Source organism: Anas platyrhynchos, chromosome Z (genome assembly GCF_047663525.1).
Source record: "Anas platyrhynchos isolate ZD024472 breed Pekin duck chromosome Z, IASCAAS_PekinDuck_T2T, whole genome shotgun sequence".
Taxonomy (NCBI): domain Eukaryota; kingdom Metazoa; phylum Chordata; class Aves; order Anseriformes; family Anatidae; genus Anas; species Anas platyrhynchos.
Genome location: NC_092621.1, coordinates 9,316,472 through 9,332,500, shown reverse-complemented (window position 1 = coordinate 9,332,500; position 16,029 = coordinate 9,316,472). Strand labels below are relative to the sequence as shown.

The window sequence follows — 16,029 nt, the reverse complement described above, 5'->3', positions numbered from 1 at the left end:
CAGAATCCCGCCTAAACGCAGCGATACCGCAGCGCCGCCTCTTCCCCCGCCGCGTACCGCACGTTCGTGGGGCACCCAGACCATGTGACTAAGTGCACAGTCCAATGACACTTCCTGGGTATTTAGAAACAGTTGGGAGAAACTAACTTTGTGGTTAATTGGCTCAAACAACTATTTGTTGGTATTATAATAATAATGGCATTGTGTATCTGTCTTTCCCCATGACATCCAAAGAAGAATTGTATTTGAAGAAGAATATTGTGCCTTAATGTTAGAAAAACTCAGGAGTGGCGTATGGGAAGAGGTGCAAAAACAACAACAGGAATAAGAAAATAAGAGGGGGGAATTGTGAGAAACAAAGTTGTGTTCTTGCAATAGAAGGTATTTTTGCAGTGCTAAGTTCCACTAACCTTGCATATTCAAAAGTAACTGTGCGGCACAGCAGTGCGGAGTATGTTAAGCAGAGAAGGGGAAGGTCCCACTGTCCCAAAATAAGAAGAATAGCTAAGGAAAACAGAGTTAGCCGTATGAAATCAGCAAAAATAAAAATTGCAAGCCTTCTATTCATGAGAGAAGAAGGAAAAAAAAAAAAAAAAAAGGAGAAATTAATGGTTGGTCAAATTAAACTGTACATATGTGGTATGGAAAGGCATTGAGATATTTATGAACCTGTAGTACTAAGCCAATGAGGAAACAGAGGAGGAATCAAGTGTTGTGTAATAGGAAATATAAGGTTATGATAAATATTTACTGCGTGCTCCTGCTTGCAGGACGCCCACCATTGCAATCGTGAATAAAATAGCTTCACAGAAGATCCTGTCTGAGAAAAAATATTGAGAGTTTTCTCACAAACACGAGGATGTAGTTTTTAATAAAAGCAGCTTTTGTCTCAAATTGAGGTAATTCATTCCCTTTGTCCAGGTACGGCAATCCATATAATATTTCATATGGTGAAACTCCCACATCTTTTCTTGGAGCAGTTTGAATTCAGAGAAGTGCCAAAGGTAAGCACTTCATCTGGGGAAGCCGAGTTTCCAGAACTTAGTCAACTGCTTCTTGACTGTCTGATCCACTCCACCCTTCCAGAGGAGGAAGGATACCAAGGGGTGTGAATCTTCTGCTTAATTCCTTGTGTCTGCATTAGCCCTTGAAATATTTCTGAAATAAAGTGATTTCCTTGTTCAGAGTCAATATTTTCAACAATTCCATTCCTGGGAATTCTTTGTTCCAGAATTACTTTAGTTTGCAGTATTACAATGTTCGCAGTAGCAGATACTGAAGGGAAAGCTTCCACCTCCCCTGACAAATGATCATCCAAGAATAATAAGTATTTAAATCTACCTACTCTAAGGAGTAGGTAAAATCTCCCTGTACAAAAAAAAAAAAATCTCCCTGTACATTTTGGAAGCATTGAATTCCTGGTTCTTTCCCTCCTTTGGGCTGACTGCTGATAATCTTCCTATTTACCTTTTGACAAACTACACAACTCCTGCATAATCGTTCAGCCAGAGTATGTGTATTCCTACACATAAATATTTCCATAGCACAGCGTCACACATTGCTTGAATTGCCCGATTACCTTCTTGATGTCAAACAGCTAATATTTGCCTCATTAGCACTTTATGCAGCATTTCTCTCCCACCACGGTTATCTATTTTCCTTTGGACTTCGTCACTCCTAATTCCTTAAAAACTTCTTTCTCTTAATTCTTTTTACTTCTTTTTAGTTCTGGGTAGGGGTAGTTCAACAATTCCCTGAATCGTCTCTGGATTTATTCTTTGTTCTCCCTCAGACCCTAGATGCCCTAAATGCTTGACTTCTCGTTCTATTAATTTTAACTTATTTTCCAATACTTTCAAGTCCTGTTTTGCCAGAAAGTTCACTAGCTTGTTAGTGGCTTCCTTCATAACTCCTTTTTTCCTGTTCTGAGAATAAAAGATCCTCCACATATTGTAAAAGTAAGACCTCATCCAGAGGTTTGAATTGCTCCCAAATCTGTTCTAGAACTTGCCCCCCCCCAAAAAAAATCAGTCGCCCTGTAAACCCCTGAGCTAAAATTGTCTGTCTGTGTGGTTGCTTCCACCCCATTTCAGGGTCTTTCCACTCAAAGGCAAATATATCTTTGCTCTCAGGGTCTGAGATCACCCCATTAATAACACCATTATTCCAGTCTAACAATTTACTATTCGAAAGCCCAATTTCATTATTAAATTCTGTATCCCAAACAGTTAGTCTGTGCCTTGGGTGCATGCTATAATTGCCCAGTGATCATTCTCTCCCTAGTCTCAGCGTGGTGTCCCCCAAAAGTAGCACTGTTATGCCAGTCCCTTCTACCCCTATCACATTTAGGGTTTCATTAGTTAACTTAAGCCCTGATACTTTACAGGCCAGCAATGACCCGGCTGCCCTAGTGTATTGGGTTTACGTGGCAAGGTTCTGGAAGTGGGGGGACTGCAGGGGTGGCCTCTGTGAAAAGAATCCAGCAGCTGCCCCATGTAAGGTAAGGGCCAGTTTCACAGTTTCAAAGGGGCCTACCACTGCCCAGAGCCAAGCCATGAGCAGTTTGTGCCTCTGTGAGAACACAGCCAAGAAAATGAAAACAAAAACAAAAACAAAAACAAAAAAACTGCTGCGGAACAGCAGCTGGGAGAGCCAGGAGTAAGAAACCTCCCTGCAGACACCAAGCTCAGTGCAGAACAACAGGGAGGAAGCGCTCCAGGTGCTGGTGCCGAAGCCCCACCGCATCCCACAGAGAAGCCCCTGGTGGAGCAGGCTGCGCCCTCAGCAGCCCATGGGGCACCACAGCAGAGCAGATCTCTATCCTGAAGCCCGTGGAGAGGAGCCCATGCAGGAGCAGGGGATCGGGGTGATCAGGAGCCAGACCAACTGGCTCTTGATGCATAGACCCCGCGGCGCAGACCCACACCTGGAGCAGCTCCCAAAGAGACACTGCCCATGGAGAAACCCACACAGGACCAGCCCAGGAAGGTCGGCACCCCTCAGGAGGAACCCCACGTCAGAGCAAGGGAGAGAGCAGCCATGAAGGAGTGGTGGAAACGAAGCACCATGGCCTGACTGCAGCCCCCAATTCCAGCCCCCCCATGCCACTCAGGGCAGGGAAGAGGTGGAAGAGAGTGGATGGGGAAAGGTGGCCCCAGCTTCTTTCTGTCTTTCTCACTGCTCCAGCCTGTCAGCAAGAAGTAATACATTTTAATACTCCTCCTATGCTAAGTCTGTTTTGCCCGTGACGGTAATTGTAGAGTGATCCCCACTGAGGAACGCCTGAGGAACCCTTGAGGTACACTTTTTCTTTTATCAGGGAACTGGCTTTCTGAGAAGCCCTGACTCCCCTATTCCCAATCTCTCCTCCTTCCACTCCAGATATTCCTATTTGAAGTGACTGGCCAGGCCACGCTCAAAATGTCTTCCCTAAGCCTGTCCCTGCTAGGATTTGGGGTGCAACACAGGCAGCTTTCCTTGCCTGCCCTTCCTTTATCTCTCTTCCTGTCCTTTCCATCCTGGGCCCAACTCCCCCTGAGAGCCCCTCTGTCTCCAACCCTCTACCCGGTACACTGTGAATACCATTAGTTTTGCTCTCTGGTTTTCCTTCTCATCTCCCCTCCTGGCATACACCTCCATACTACCTACACTGTTCCCTCCATCCTCCCACCTTCTGGAGCTTTTTCTGTGTGTCTGGACAGGCTTTAATCACAAAATGAACTTTAAAGAGCCCTTGGGCTACCGGGTCCTCGGGATTCATCCCCGAGTACTTTCTCATTCTGACCCCAAGTCTCTCATATGATTTTTGTGCTGTGGGTTGTTATTATCCCAGTTGAATAAGGATATTTCTCCTCCATTGGAATTGCTCTCAATCCAGTGTGTGTGTGTGTTAGTTTTTTTCCCATTCTTGCATAGCTGCCACCAAATTCAATCCCCTCCTAAACATTCTTCTCCAGTGAATAGCGTACCCAGGACTGACATGTCCTCCTGCCCCCGGAATACAAATTAGGCCTAAGGAACGGATTTGACTGTTATGCTGGTCCTACAGGGTCCTCAATTAAAGACTGTTTCTTAAAACAAAACCTTCTTAAGACTCCTAACCTCTCTGCTGGTAAGGGGTAGTTCACATAACCTATTTGTCCTCGTCCCACTCAAACCTCCCTAAGAGGGTACACATTTGGTGTTAGCGTTGTTAGTATCAGGGAAGGCACAATTCTCAGTATCTCTTCTACAAGGTTCTAATTCTTCCAAATCCTCCAGTGAGCTCCTTCTGCATGGTCAGTGCCACTTGCAGTCCCTGTCTCCCTCCCTTGAGCATCTGCTGCTGCCTCCAGTGCAGTATTAGGATTAGAGGGAGCATAGCTTGATTCCTCCTCCTCCGAAGAAGCCTTACTGTTTAGATATAAATTTAAAGCCTGAATTTTCATCAGACCTGGATTTTGGCCAAAATACTGGAGTTCCTTTTGTTAGCTTTTTAGGCCAGACAATTACACAATATCTAACAATTTGTTGTTTTGTTTTGTTTTGTTTTGAATCTTTTTTCCCTAGTCTTTGGGTTGTTTTTCCAAATCCTTACCACTCTCCCCAAAGGACAGTCCTTAGGCACAATCCCGGGGTCTCTGCCCTCACCCTGCTGACTCTCAGAACCCTTATTCCCCATCTCTTTCTGACGTGCTGCCGTGGACTTCACCACCCACAGGGTACCACATGCCTTTACCTAGGATTAGGACAGAGGTTTGGTGTACTGCTGAGCACCTCACCTCACCGTGTTTGGGGTACCGTACACATAAGGGCCCAGTGTCCCGAGACTCTCCTTTGCATGTCTACTTTTCGCTGATCGGGACTCCAGACTCGCTTCACACCAACAGTGCATCTCATTCACACTGCACACAAGAGTTTTCCCAAACCCACCCCAAGGCAATACGGTGAAGTCTGTCTGTCTTCGGTCTGTGCATGGAATTCTTGGTCCGGGTTATCAGCAGTTATCCCTATGCCTGTGCTGTGCCTCCATTCTCACCCCCTAATGCTGCTCAGAGCCTCTCTTCAGTTTAACAGTCCTGGTCCTTTGTTGGCCATCCCGAGACAACCCGCCCTCCCCAATGGAATGGGTGAACTCAGCAGGGCGCACCTTCCTGTCTGCGGTGGCAAGAACTCTCTGGAAGGTGACAAGATGCGGATGAGCCCCCAGATTGTGAGAAAAACCCCAAAGATCTTCTTCAGACAGGATCTTCTGTGCATGTATTTTATTTGTGATTGCAGAGGCTGAGGTCCTGCAAGCAGGAGCGCACAGTAAAAGTTTATCATACCTTATATTTCCTATTACCTGACTCATGATTCCTGCCCTGTTTCCTCGTTGGCTGAGTACTGCAGCTTCACAGACTTCTTGATGCCTTTCTATACCTCATACATACAATATTATTTGACCACCTGTTACTTTATTCTTTTTCTTTTTCTTTTTCTTTTTCTTTTTCTTTTTCTTTTTCTTTTTCTTTTCTTTCTTTTTCCTTTTCCTTTTCCTTTTCCTTTTCCTTTTCCTTTTCCTTTTCCTTTTCCTTTTCTCTTTCTCTTTCTCTTTCTCTTTCTCTTTCTTTTTCTTTTTCTTTTTCTTTTTCTTTTTCTTTTTCTTTTTCTTTTTCTTTTTCTTTTTCTTTTTCTTTTTCTTTTTCTTTTTCTTTTTCTTTTTCTTTTTCTTTTTCTTTTTCTTTTCTTTTTCTTTTTCTCTTTCTCTTCTTTTTTCTTTTTCCCCGAGCAAGGAGCCTGGGGAGCCATCCCGGCCCCCCAGCTCCCCACAAACGCAGCTCGGGGGCACCGGCCTTCTGCAGCATGGGCTGGGGGCTGTGACCTCACAGAGACATCCCCAGCTGCTGGCAGTGACCTCAGGGCCGTGTCCCTATAAAGCTGCGGCCAGCACCCCACGCCTGCCAGTGCGGTCGTACCTGGCTGTGAGCGATGGTTGACGACAGCAGCGTTTTCCTTGTCCCCGGCCTCCTGCTCCTGGTGGCCGGGGTCTCCCTGCTCGCCACGGGCCGGCGCCGACAGGTACAGGGGGCTTGAGGGTGGGGGGCCACGAGGCTGGCATGCCGGTGGGGGGCCGGGAGCTGTCTGCAGCGGCCCCACGGGTCCCTGCCCAGGTTGCTCACTGTGCTGTGCTCCTGTGCCCACAGGGTGACGGCCTGCGCCAGCGAAAGTGGAGATGGCGGCGGCGAACAAGAGCACCACAGCCTGGTGAGTCCCCTTTGGAGGAGCGAGCACCCATCCTGCCGGGCCCCAGGTGGCCCCGCTGCCTCCGTGCCAGCGCAGCTCACACTCCCTCCCTGTTTTGCAGGCACCAAGCGGCTGTGGGGGGCGCGGCGCTGCAGCCCTGGCAGTGTGGAGTGCCTCGAGCTGCTGGAGCCGGACAGCCTGTCCTGCTGGGGCTACGGCATCCCCAGGAGCAAGAGCTGCCCTGCGATCTGGACCAACGCCTCTCTGGAGCACCACGGAGGAGCCCCCGCAGAGCCCGCGGCCCCGTGCCACCCAGCGCCCAGGCAGGAGGCACATCCCACTGACAGCCCTGCAGAAGACCAACCTCTGGCCTCTGCCCTGAGCGGAACCAGCAGTGCAGAGGAGGCTGACAGGCACCCTCGCAAGAGGCAGTGCCTGCAGAGTCTGACAGCCCCCGGAGCCCCCAGGCTTGGGAAGCAGGGCAGCGGAGCTCAAGAGCCACCGGCTGAGGTCTCCTCCTCCATCCAGCCACCAGACATGGGGGTCATCGTGCGTGAGAGTCTCCTTCACCCAGATGAGGTGCGACAGCACTGGGTGGAGTTGTCCCAGCGACCTCCTGGCTTCTCCGAGGACCTCCCAGCACCTCCCAGCCCAACCACCACCGTGCTACGGAAAGACCAGGCCTGCCAAACCGACTTTGTCGTCATCCTGAGACCACTGGCGGCTGAGGACGGCCATGGGAACCAGCCCCAAACTGCAGCGCCTGTCGACATCTCAGAGCTGCAGCCGAGGCCTGAGCAGTGCAGCAAGGCCTGCATGGAGACAGCAAGCGAAGAAAAATGGGAAAGCTCCTCTGGGCCAGTGCCGCAGTCACCTGAAGGGGAGCAGGAAGCACTGCCCCAGAGCGCCAGTTCTGGCTCCCTGCCACCGCAGCGTCCCTCTGTCCCCTTCCTCAGACCCAAGCCTCTCCTCCATGCGGACCAGGTCAAGAGGAAGAGCAAGAAGCACGGGGCCTCCGTTGTCTGCCCGGCAGCACCACGCTCCCACCAGGAGCCTGTCCATTTCCACGGGCCCGAGGCCACGTTCATGAGCAAGGAGCTGCAGCACCGCGGGGACCAGCTCGGCGCGGAGCACCCATCGCAGCAAGCAGTGCCCTGGCAGGAGGGTGGCTGGGCAGCCCCAAGGGCTCACACGCACTGCACCAGGAACTCTGGCCACAGGATGGACACGGCTCCCTTGGGAGAAATTGTGAGGACGCCCTTTGGGCTGCCGTATGGCTGGGCGGGACCAGAGCCCACCGTACTCTACCCACCCCTCAGGCCCGTGCTCCTGGCTCCAAGCCCGAGGGCTGAGCACCACCACAAGCACCGCAGACACTTGGTGGGACCGGCAGCAGGAGCCCCGCACGGCCACTGGGGCAGCAGCACCGCGCAGCAGTGTTCCGACAGCAGCTTCCACCTGCGGGCTGCGGCTGTCCCTCAGAAAGGAAACACCAGCGCGGAGGTGACCACGGCGTCTGAAACCGCTGGGGCTGAGGCAGGAAGCTGGAGACCGAAGTGGTGGCCTTGGAGGAAGAAGAGCCCTGGCAAGGTCGAGAGCTCCCCACGTTACGGGGCCCAGAGTAGCGACAGCCAAGACCAGTGGACGACGGGCAGCAACCTCCCACGGGGAAATGCCCGGGCCAGGCCAGCTCCCGGCTCAGCCTCCACAAGAGCCCAGGAGCCCTACAACTACTCGAGCTCCTCTTCAGAGCCCTGCAGTGCCCCTACCACCAGATACCCGTGCTCGTGCCACTTGCACCACACCTGTGGCACCCAGGGCACTGCAGCGCAACCGAGCGGCAACAGCACCCGCTCCTTCTGGGACAGGATTTGCCATCAGCAGCAGAAGGCGTCTGCATCACCACAGAGCTCTACATCCGAGCACTACTGCCATACAGGTCACAGCAGAGGCAGGGCCAGCGCCCATGGAGCTTGTGATTCTCACAAGTTCCAATACTGGAAATAAATCCAATTCTTTGCACTCAGGTGTGTTTTCTGGGAGCCTTCCCGCATCGTGTGTGTTGGGGATGAAGAGGGGAGGTGGGCTGAGGGAGACCAGGCAAGGTGTGCTGTCCCACCAGAGGACAACTGGCTTGGATGGGGAAGGGAATAAAACAGGGCTCAGCAGAGGAGAGCCTCGGGGAACAGAGCTGAAGCTGGGGGTGAGGCAGATGTCTCAGCTGAAGGGCATCTGCACCTCTGCACAGGAGCCGTGCAGGCAGCAGCTGGCCGTCCAGCTCGGGTCACAGTTCGCCCCTGTGCCACAGCAGAGCTGCCTCCACCTCGCAGCATCCCTGCTCTGCGACCGGCCGCTCGCCTGGGCTCAACAAGACGCCAGTGCTCCTCGCTCCGAGAGGGGCCTCCTGTCTTCCCATCTCCAAGATAGAGTGAGAGATATCCAAGGTAGCGATAGAACTCAAGAGGTGTTATAGATTAATATATCCTTATTAATAACATATTAATAACTCCATATATAACAACACAGTCACAGCGCCCTTTCACAAGCCAGGTGGTTGTGGTGAGAGCTCTGCCGTCACTGGCACCAGAAGCAATGAAGAGTTCCTTCTGTTATATATGGAGTGGAAATTCGTTGTCGAGAAGATGGTTGCTATTAATAAAAAGCGGGGAGATGTGGGAGTGTGGCCATGGGGGTCGGCAAGCTCCGTGGTTGATGGTAACATCAGACTCTTAACGATGAGGCCATTAGGAATGTAAAGAGTTTAGAGGGAACAAAGAAGGGTGATTCAGGAGACTGACTAATGAAAAGTTGTTTTGAAAAGAACTGCTGTGGAGAGAAGGGTATAAGAGGGGAGCCTGCCCTCAAGATAAAAAAAAGGCAACACGATGTGATGAAGTTATGTCGTCAATAAAGAAGCAGAGAGAAGGAATGAAAAGGAGCAGGCTGGCAGAACGGAGACCAGGACGGGAACAGGCACTTTGATTGCCTCATGAAGAGAGGTTCGGCCAAACTCAGCAAACTGCTCAGAGAAGCTCGTACAGAAAGTCGCTGGAAATGGGCACACTGGAGCTGGAGAGAAGCTCGAGCTGAGAGAAGCGGGCCCGGCACACAAGTGCCCCTCGCTGGTCAGCAGCTGCACATTGTGGGGAATCTGTCCTTAGGAACAGAGACTGTCCTGGGAACCTTACAGCTCATTCTCCTTATTAACAATCAGTTTATGATCCTGAAATATGGAACCAAACTGAGGCCAAGGTGTGGGACTCTGCAACTAAAAACGACAAGGTTGCGGTGGGATTGCTCGGCACCTGGCGAGCAGCCTCTGAGGCCTTAAAGAGCCATGTGGGACCACAGTCAGAAACGTGGGGTTTGCCAGACACTGAGGGAGCTGCAGGCTCCTTTACTGATCCGACTGCTACGCCATGGGCCCCTCTGCTGCTACAGATGCCTCCTGGTGACCTAGACGTGCCTTTTGACCCAGGCCTATTGGCCTTGAAAAGGAGCTGGATATGCTTTTCTTCAATCTGGGAAGAACGGGATACATAGGGCCTGAAGACCGAGTTGCTTGACAACTTAAAGCGAGACATTCAAAAGGAATGGAAAATGGAGAGTGTTTAGTCATGGAACTTAAAGTATTGTTTGTTACCTTTCCTGATTGTACGTATGTATAGGCATACTCGGGTTTAGTATGTAAAGCAATGTTCTGTATATTTAGCATGTTTGATGTTCGTGTGTGCGTGTTGGTGGAGCGTAGACTCCCCACACACCCAGCACTGTTTACTTGCCTTTTATACCTTTTATAGCTTTTATACCTCTTATAAGTATAAATATTACAAAATTTGGATTGAGTTGAGACTTCATTTATAACAAGGGGGATAGCTAGGAGAAACAGGGCGAGCCGTGCAATATCAGTAAAAACAAAAATCATGGGACCTGTAGTCATGAGAAAAAAAAAAAAAAAAGATAATCAGTTGGTGAAGAGGAATTGGAGGTGTGTGGTTTCGAAAGGCGTGGAGCAGTTCGTGAGCCTGTAGCACTGAGCCCATGAGGCAGAGGCAGGAATCAGGTGCTGGGCAGTAGGAATGGGGTGGTGATAACTGTTACTGCGCGCTGCTGCCTGCAGGACGCCCGCCATGGCAGTCACATATAAAACAACTTCACAGGAGCTGCTGCCGGAGGAGATCTGAGAGATTTTCCCCACAGCAGCGCTCCCCAAGCCCGTGTCCCTGCGGGCACCCCCCGCCCCCTGCTCGCCCCTGACGGGTGGCGCCGCCATTTTGTCCCCCCCCTCCTCCTGCTCCCCCCTCAGTGCCTCTCCTCCCGCGCCTGTGACGTCACCCCGCCCCGCCCCCACGGAGACCACAGGGCGAGGGGCGTGGCCTGTGCGTGACCCCGCCCCCTTCCCGCCGTGCGCATGCGCCCGCCCGGGGCCGCCGCCATTTTGTGCTGAGAGCGGGCGGAGGCGGCCGCAGGTGAGGGCGGCGGGGCCGGGGCCGGGGCCGGGGCCGGGGCCGGGGCCGGGGCCGGGGCCGGGGCCCCGGGGCCGGGGCGCTGTGTGCGGGGTTTTTTTTGCGTATTTTTTGCCCATCCTCACGGGTTTGTGGAGCTGCTGCTCGCGGTCGCGGGCTGCAGGCGGCTGGCGGGGTGTCTGCATGGCTGTGGGTGCCGCTGCGCTTCTTGTTGTGGCCTGGATGGGGAGCTCGCACACACGGGTTTTGTGAGCCGTGCTTAGAGGGGCTGACGGATCCCTTCTCCTTTTCAGAGCTGCAGGATGGAAAACTATAAGAAGACCAAAATCGTGGAGAAGCCGTGTCCGCTGCCTTTCGCTGACCTGCCCCCTGACATTATTGAGATGAAAGTGAAGGACGGGAGCAAAATAAGGAACCTGATGGGGTACGCCATTGGCAAGATGGAGCTGGACTCCGTGAGGCAGATCCTCTTCACTGGCTCAGGCAAGGCCGTTAGCAAGACCATTACGTGTGTGGAAATCATGAAACGGAGGCTGAAGGAACTCCACCAGATCACCAAAGTGCTTTTTAAGCAGATCGAGGAGATCTGGGAACCCATTGTGCCTGAGGCAGGCCTGGATGCCCTGACGGTGAAGAGAAACATTCCTGCCATATGCGTCCTGCTCAGCAAAGACGCCCTCGATCCCCAGGAGCCTGGCTATCAGGCTCCAGGTTCTTTCGATGCCTTCTGGATCGAGACGCTTAAAGCTGAGTCCCAGGCCCAGATGAAGAGGAAGCAGGGTGGAGGAAGGGGAGCTGGCAGCACAGGAAAGCAGCCTCGCGCCACTGGAGGGCATGGGGAGCCCGGCGTGAAGTCCTGAGACAGACACACGTGGGTGGTTTGGGGGATTACGGAGCCAAACCAGCTGGAAAGCTGGAAAACTGCTGCTGAACACAGGGCCTTGCAGAGCTGCTAGGGGAGGGCAGGAGCAGTTCCTGCCCCAAACGGACGTAACATTGTGCTGCGATGAGCTCCGGTGTCAGCGGCACCAGGCTGCACTGCACAGCCTGCGGCTCAGGGGTGAGACGGGAAGGCAGGAGGCTGCTCTGGGAGCGAGGAGCGCTGGCGTCTCGCTGAGCCCAGGCGAGCGGCCGGTCGCCGAGCGGGGATGCTGCGAGGTGGAGGCGGCTGTGCTGTGGCACGGGGGCGAGCTGTGACCCGAGCTGTGCCTGGCAGGCCCTGCTCTGCCCATCGCAGTGGGGACACCGCGTGCGGGTCACCCCTTTCTGCCCCCCTCCCACCTCCCTGCAGTGCCGTGGGGGTGGGCGCAGGTCCCAGCAGGCACAAAGCCCTTGAGGCTGGGGCAGCGCTCAGAGTACACCCCGAACAACACTCATTTCCCCTCTCTGCACCTTCCTGCTGCGTTGTGCCGGGTTTCAATAAAGTTTCTTTTTCTCACTGCACTTTTTCCTCTCTTCCTTCCTTCCCCCCCCCCCCTCCCCCCTCTCCGGGGGACCCCTCTTGGCGCTGTGTCCGTGCGCGCCCTGCACGCGGCAGCAGCGGGGCGGGGGGCGTGGCCTGAGGGCGGGGTGGGCGTGGCCACCCACAGGGGGCGTGGCCAAGGGCGGGCGCGCCGGCGGGAACCGCCCCCGGTGGTGGCGGGAGGCAGCGGCACCGCGCGGGGCTGCGGCAGCTCCGGGCGGCCCCGCGCCGCCACCGCCACCCCCCCGACCCGGCACCCCCGGGACCCCCGCACCCGGACACCCCCGGGACCCCCCGGGCTCCGGAGCCGGCAGCGCCGCCCGCGGGGTCCCGGCGGTTCTCGGAGGCAGGTAACGCCGCGGCCCCGGGACGGGAGGGAGGCTCCGGAGGGACCTGTTGCTGCCGCACGGGGCTCCGAGGCTCCGGGATCCGCGCTGGGGGGTGCGGGGACCCCCCTCTCATCCTCCTCCCTTCTCCGCGGTGTTGGGGCATGGGGGGGCCTCGCCGCGTTTTGGGGGGGGAGCAGCGCACGGAGAGCGGCCGGCGGCCGGCATCGGGGATGGGGCTGCCCCGGGAGGGAGGCTGGGGACGGGATTTGGGGCCCCCGGGACACCTCCGGCTCCGTGCCCCCAGCCCCGGCCCGGGATGGAGGGAGGCAGCCGGGGAGCGCACGCGGAGGCTGCACGGAGCCCCCCAGACAGCAGCCGCCGGCCCCCCGAGCCTCCTCGGGGCTTTGCAGGAGGCTCCCACCTCCCCCGGGGGGCTCGGGCACCCCGGTGCCGGCGGTGACGGTGACTTTCTCCCTTCCAGGTCCCGGAGGGAGCAGACGCATCTCCGCCGCGCTGCTGGAGGAGAGGAACCCTTGGGAAAGCTCCGAGCCGAGGTCACAGCTCCCGGAGGCCCGGCTGTACCGGGGGTCCTGCCACCCACCCTCCTGCCGTCCCGCTGCCCGCACCGCAGCCGTCCCGTCCCTGCTGTCCCCCGCCAATGCCCCCGGGTGCAGGCTGTGCCGGCGTCCCAAGTGCGGGGCCGAGCCGGGGGTCCCACTCCTCCCCACGGGGCAGCGGCGATGGGGGCGGCTCTCTCCACCGGAGCAGTCGTTGCGATTTCTTTCAACTGCATCATCGCCTTGCTCATCCTCATCCTCTTCCTCATCCTCTGCAAGGCCTGCAGGACCCCGTCGTGCCCCAAGAAGGGTCCCCCCTCCGACGCGGATGAGGCGAGGAACGAGGAGAAGTACCTGCTGCAGCCCTGAGCCGCGCGGGGGGCTCGGGGACGTGGGCACCCGGCGGTGCTGAAGGACCTGGACGTGGTGTCCGTAGCGGGACGGTGGTGCTGGCCCGGCAGGATGGGAGCGGAGGGGACGCTGAGCTGCTCGCAGGGGCGTGATTTGGGGCAGAGCCCTTCACCCCCGTGGTCCTGGCGCGTGGACGCCCTGCGGGTGCCCGTGGTGACCACGAGGACGGAGGCGCAGCGGCTGGGGACGTGCTGCGGGGACATGCACAGCCAGCAAGCGTGGCGGGAGCCGTGCCCTCGAGCTCAGCCCGTGTTCGGGGCCGGCCCGCGGGCTCCTGCGTGGTGCTGGTGGCCCAGCTTTGGGGATATGCTCTGCCCTTCCCCTGGGGACAGCGGCAGGCGGAGATTCGGCCACCTCGCGGCATCGCAGACCTGAGCAGGGCTGGATGGGGGCTCGGAGAGAGGAGGCGATGGGGCTGGCACCTGCCCTGCACCTGCCCAAACGCTGGCTGGGGCAGGCAGCCCGTGGGCAGGGGACCTGTCCCCGTGGTGCTGTCCCCCGTGGGAGCACCTCCCCGTGCCCCGCTGCTGCCTGCCCGAGCCCCTGCAGAGAGCTGGGGATGTTTCAGAGCTGGAGTGCCCGGCTGAACGGCACCGCAGGGTCTTCCAGCCCTGATTCCTGGGGACAGGAGGTTGGCCTGGCCCCCCTCTCCAAGGCCATGGTGGCTCTAAAGCGAGGGACACTTGGTCTGGTTTGTCCCCAAGCCTGACGGCCGCTTCCTCTGTCCTGCCTGTGAGTTTTGGAGCGGCTCCTACAGTGGAGCAGTGGCCAGAGCGGGGACCCCGGGGTGCCTGGTCCCTGCTGGCACAGCCGCTGCAATACGGGGCTGGAGAGGTGGGCTGTGCCAGGGGGATGCAAGCCGGGGTCCCCGCACAGGCTTGGCCAGGCCTGGCGAAGCCCCTGGTTCCTTCCCGTGTCAGGTGTAGCTAACATCCCTTTGCAGTCGTGTTTTTACTAGACTAATAAACCAGCCGTAGGACCCAGGAGGCGTCTGTGAGCTCTGCCCTGCGCCCGCTGCAGCACGGGGACCACCAGGGACGTCACGGGGAGGCCTCGTGTCCTGCCCACAGCTCTGTGTGGGTGTCCCGGGACCAGTGACCGGGCACTTCGCTGTGTGGCTGTGACGAGGACAGGCTCTTCCTGCACCCTTTCTGTGGCCTTAAAATGTGTGGTGACAAACCTGGCCGGGCTGGGGGCACGTGGCTGCCAGCAGCGAGCAGCCCCAGCCCTGGTGCTGGTGGCAGAGGAGTTTCCAACCCGTGTCCTCACGTCACGGGGTGCAGGATGCTGGCAGGGGCCGCTGGCCAGCTGAGGGGACGGGGACACCCGCTGCTGCCCGCACGCCGCCGGTCCCCGCTCCCGGTGTCTGTGCGCAAGGCTCCCGCGGTGACAGCCCTGTCCCTGCTCATCAGCATGCAGCGAGGCCACCGCGGCTCCTGCTGCCACCACAGCCACGTAGCAGCTTAATCCCTCTGCCGCAACGTGCCGGAGCGCTGGGAGGGCTCTGCAAAGCCCGGCCGTGCCCGTGGTCGTCGGGGAGCCGGCTCCTCGGAGCAGCCACTGCGATGCCCCGGCCCCAGTGATGGCACATCCCTCTGCCACCGCAGGGTGAGGTCTCCAGACACCTGCTGGCCACCCCAAAATAGTGGGACCCATTAAAAATAAATAAATTCAAGGTTTTACCGGGGCTGGAGGCACCTCTCCTGCCTCTGTGGGTCTCTCAGTGGGTGCAAGCATGGACACGGATGGGAAAAAATCGAGCGCGGCTTCGGGGACCCGAGCACAGGGAGGGGCTGCTGTCCCCAGGGACAACGGCACGCTGCCGGCCTTTCAGCAGCTCTCTTTATTTGTCTGGGCACAGAGACCGAGTGCTCGGGCTCTACAAAGAGCAGGCGGAGCGGGGCCCACGGCTCGCATGCCAAGCAGCCGCTGCTCAAAGCCGGGTTTGTTCGCCGGCCCTGGTGCCCGGCATGGCCGTGGCTCTCAGCGCTCACTTCCCCGCCGTGCCCTCCGGCTCCCTCACCAGGTTCAGCAGCTTGTCCAGCTTCGCGATTTCCACCTCCGGGCCCTTCTTCACCACCTGGCCTTTCTTCTCCTGCAGGCAGAGGAAGGAGAGGAAGAGCTGTGAGAGACCCTACCCCAGAGGAGACATGAGGCCAGTTCCTCACCGAGCCTCCCACGGGATGGCGCGTCCCTGTTGTGCTCAGAGGTGACAAAAACGTCCCTAAAACTCCGAGCCGTTTCAGCCCTTGCAGCACGCAGCCGGGCGAGCTGTGGCACCACGAAGCTCTCCTCGCCGCATCTGCCCTCAGCCGCCCTCAGTTCTCAGCCGCCCCCTTGGCCAGCCCTCGGGCTCTCGCCTTGGGTTTGGGGTCCCTGCTCCGGGGATGTGGAGCTCGTCTGCGAGCACCCCAGAAATCAAATGTCACACGAGGCTAAGTGAGGGGCTGGTAAAGGAGAGCTGGGCATCCTGACACACCGGGGAGCTGGAGAGGTGGCACGGGTCCCCAGGCACAGCAAGGGGGAACATCACCAGCTGGGTCTGGGGGCAGAGAGCCCCCTGCCTGCTCCTGGCAGCCCCAGAACACGGCCGCTGTGCA

The 16,029-nt window shown here is 56.9% G+C and overlaps 2 protein-coding genes across 4 annotated transcripts in view; one reads left to right on the top strand and one right to left on the bottom strand.

Moving 5' to 3' along the window:
* The first annotated feature begins 10,558 nt into the window (after positions 1-10,558).
* On the top strand, positions 10,559-12,113 carry RPP25L (ribonuclease P/MRP subunit p25 like). Its single transcript, XM_038170636.2, has 2 exons — positions 10,559-10,673; positions 10,964-12,113. Exon 2 carries the CDS (start codon positions 10,973-10,975, stop codon positions 11,528-11,530), a length of 558 nt encoding a protein of 185 aa, XP_038026564.1. The 5' UTR covers positions 10,559-10,673; positions 10,964-10,972; the 3' UTR covers positions 11,531-12,113.
* A 3,140-nt stretch (positions 12,114-15,253) lies between these two features.
* DNAI1 (dynein axonemal intermediate chain 1) overlaps positions 15,254-16,029 on the bottom strand; it is a 137,060-nt gene continuing 136,284 nt past the window's right edge. For all 3 annotated transcript variants that reach the window (XM_038170634.2, XM_072031379.1, XM_072031378.1), the window contains exon 20: positions 15,254-15,524. In XM_038170634.2, the coding sequence (XP_038026562.1) occupies positions 15,420-15,524 (105 nt within the window). In that variant the 3' untranslated portion in view covers positions 15,254-15,419. The remainder of the gene's footprint in view (positions 15,525-16,029) is intronic.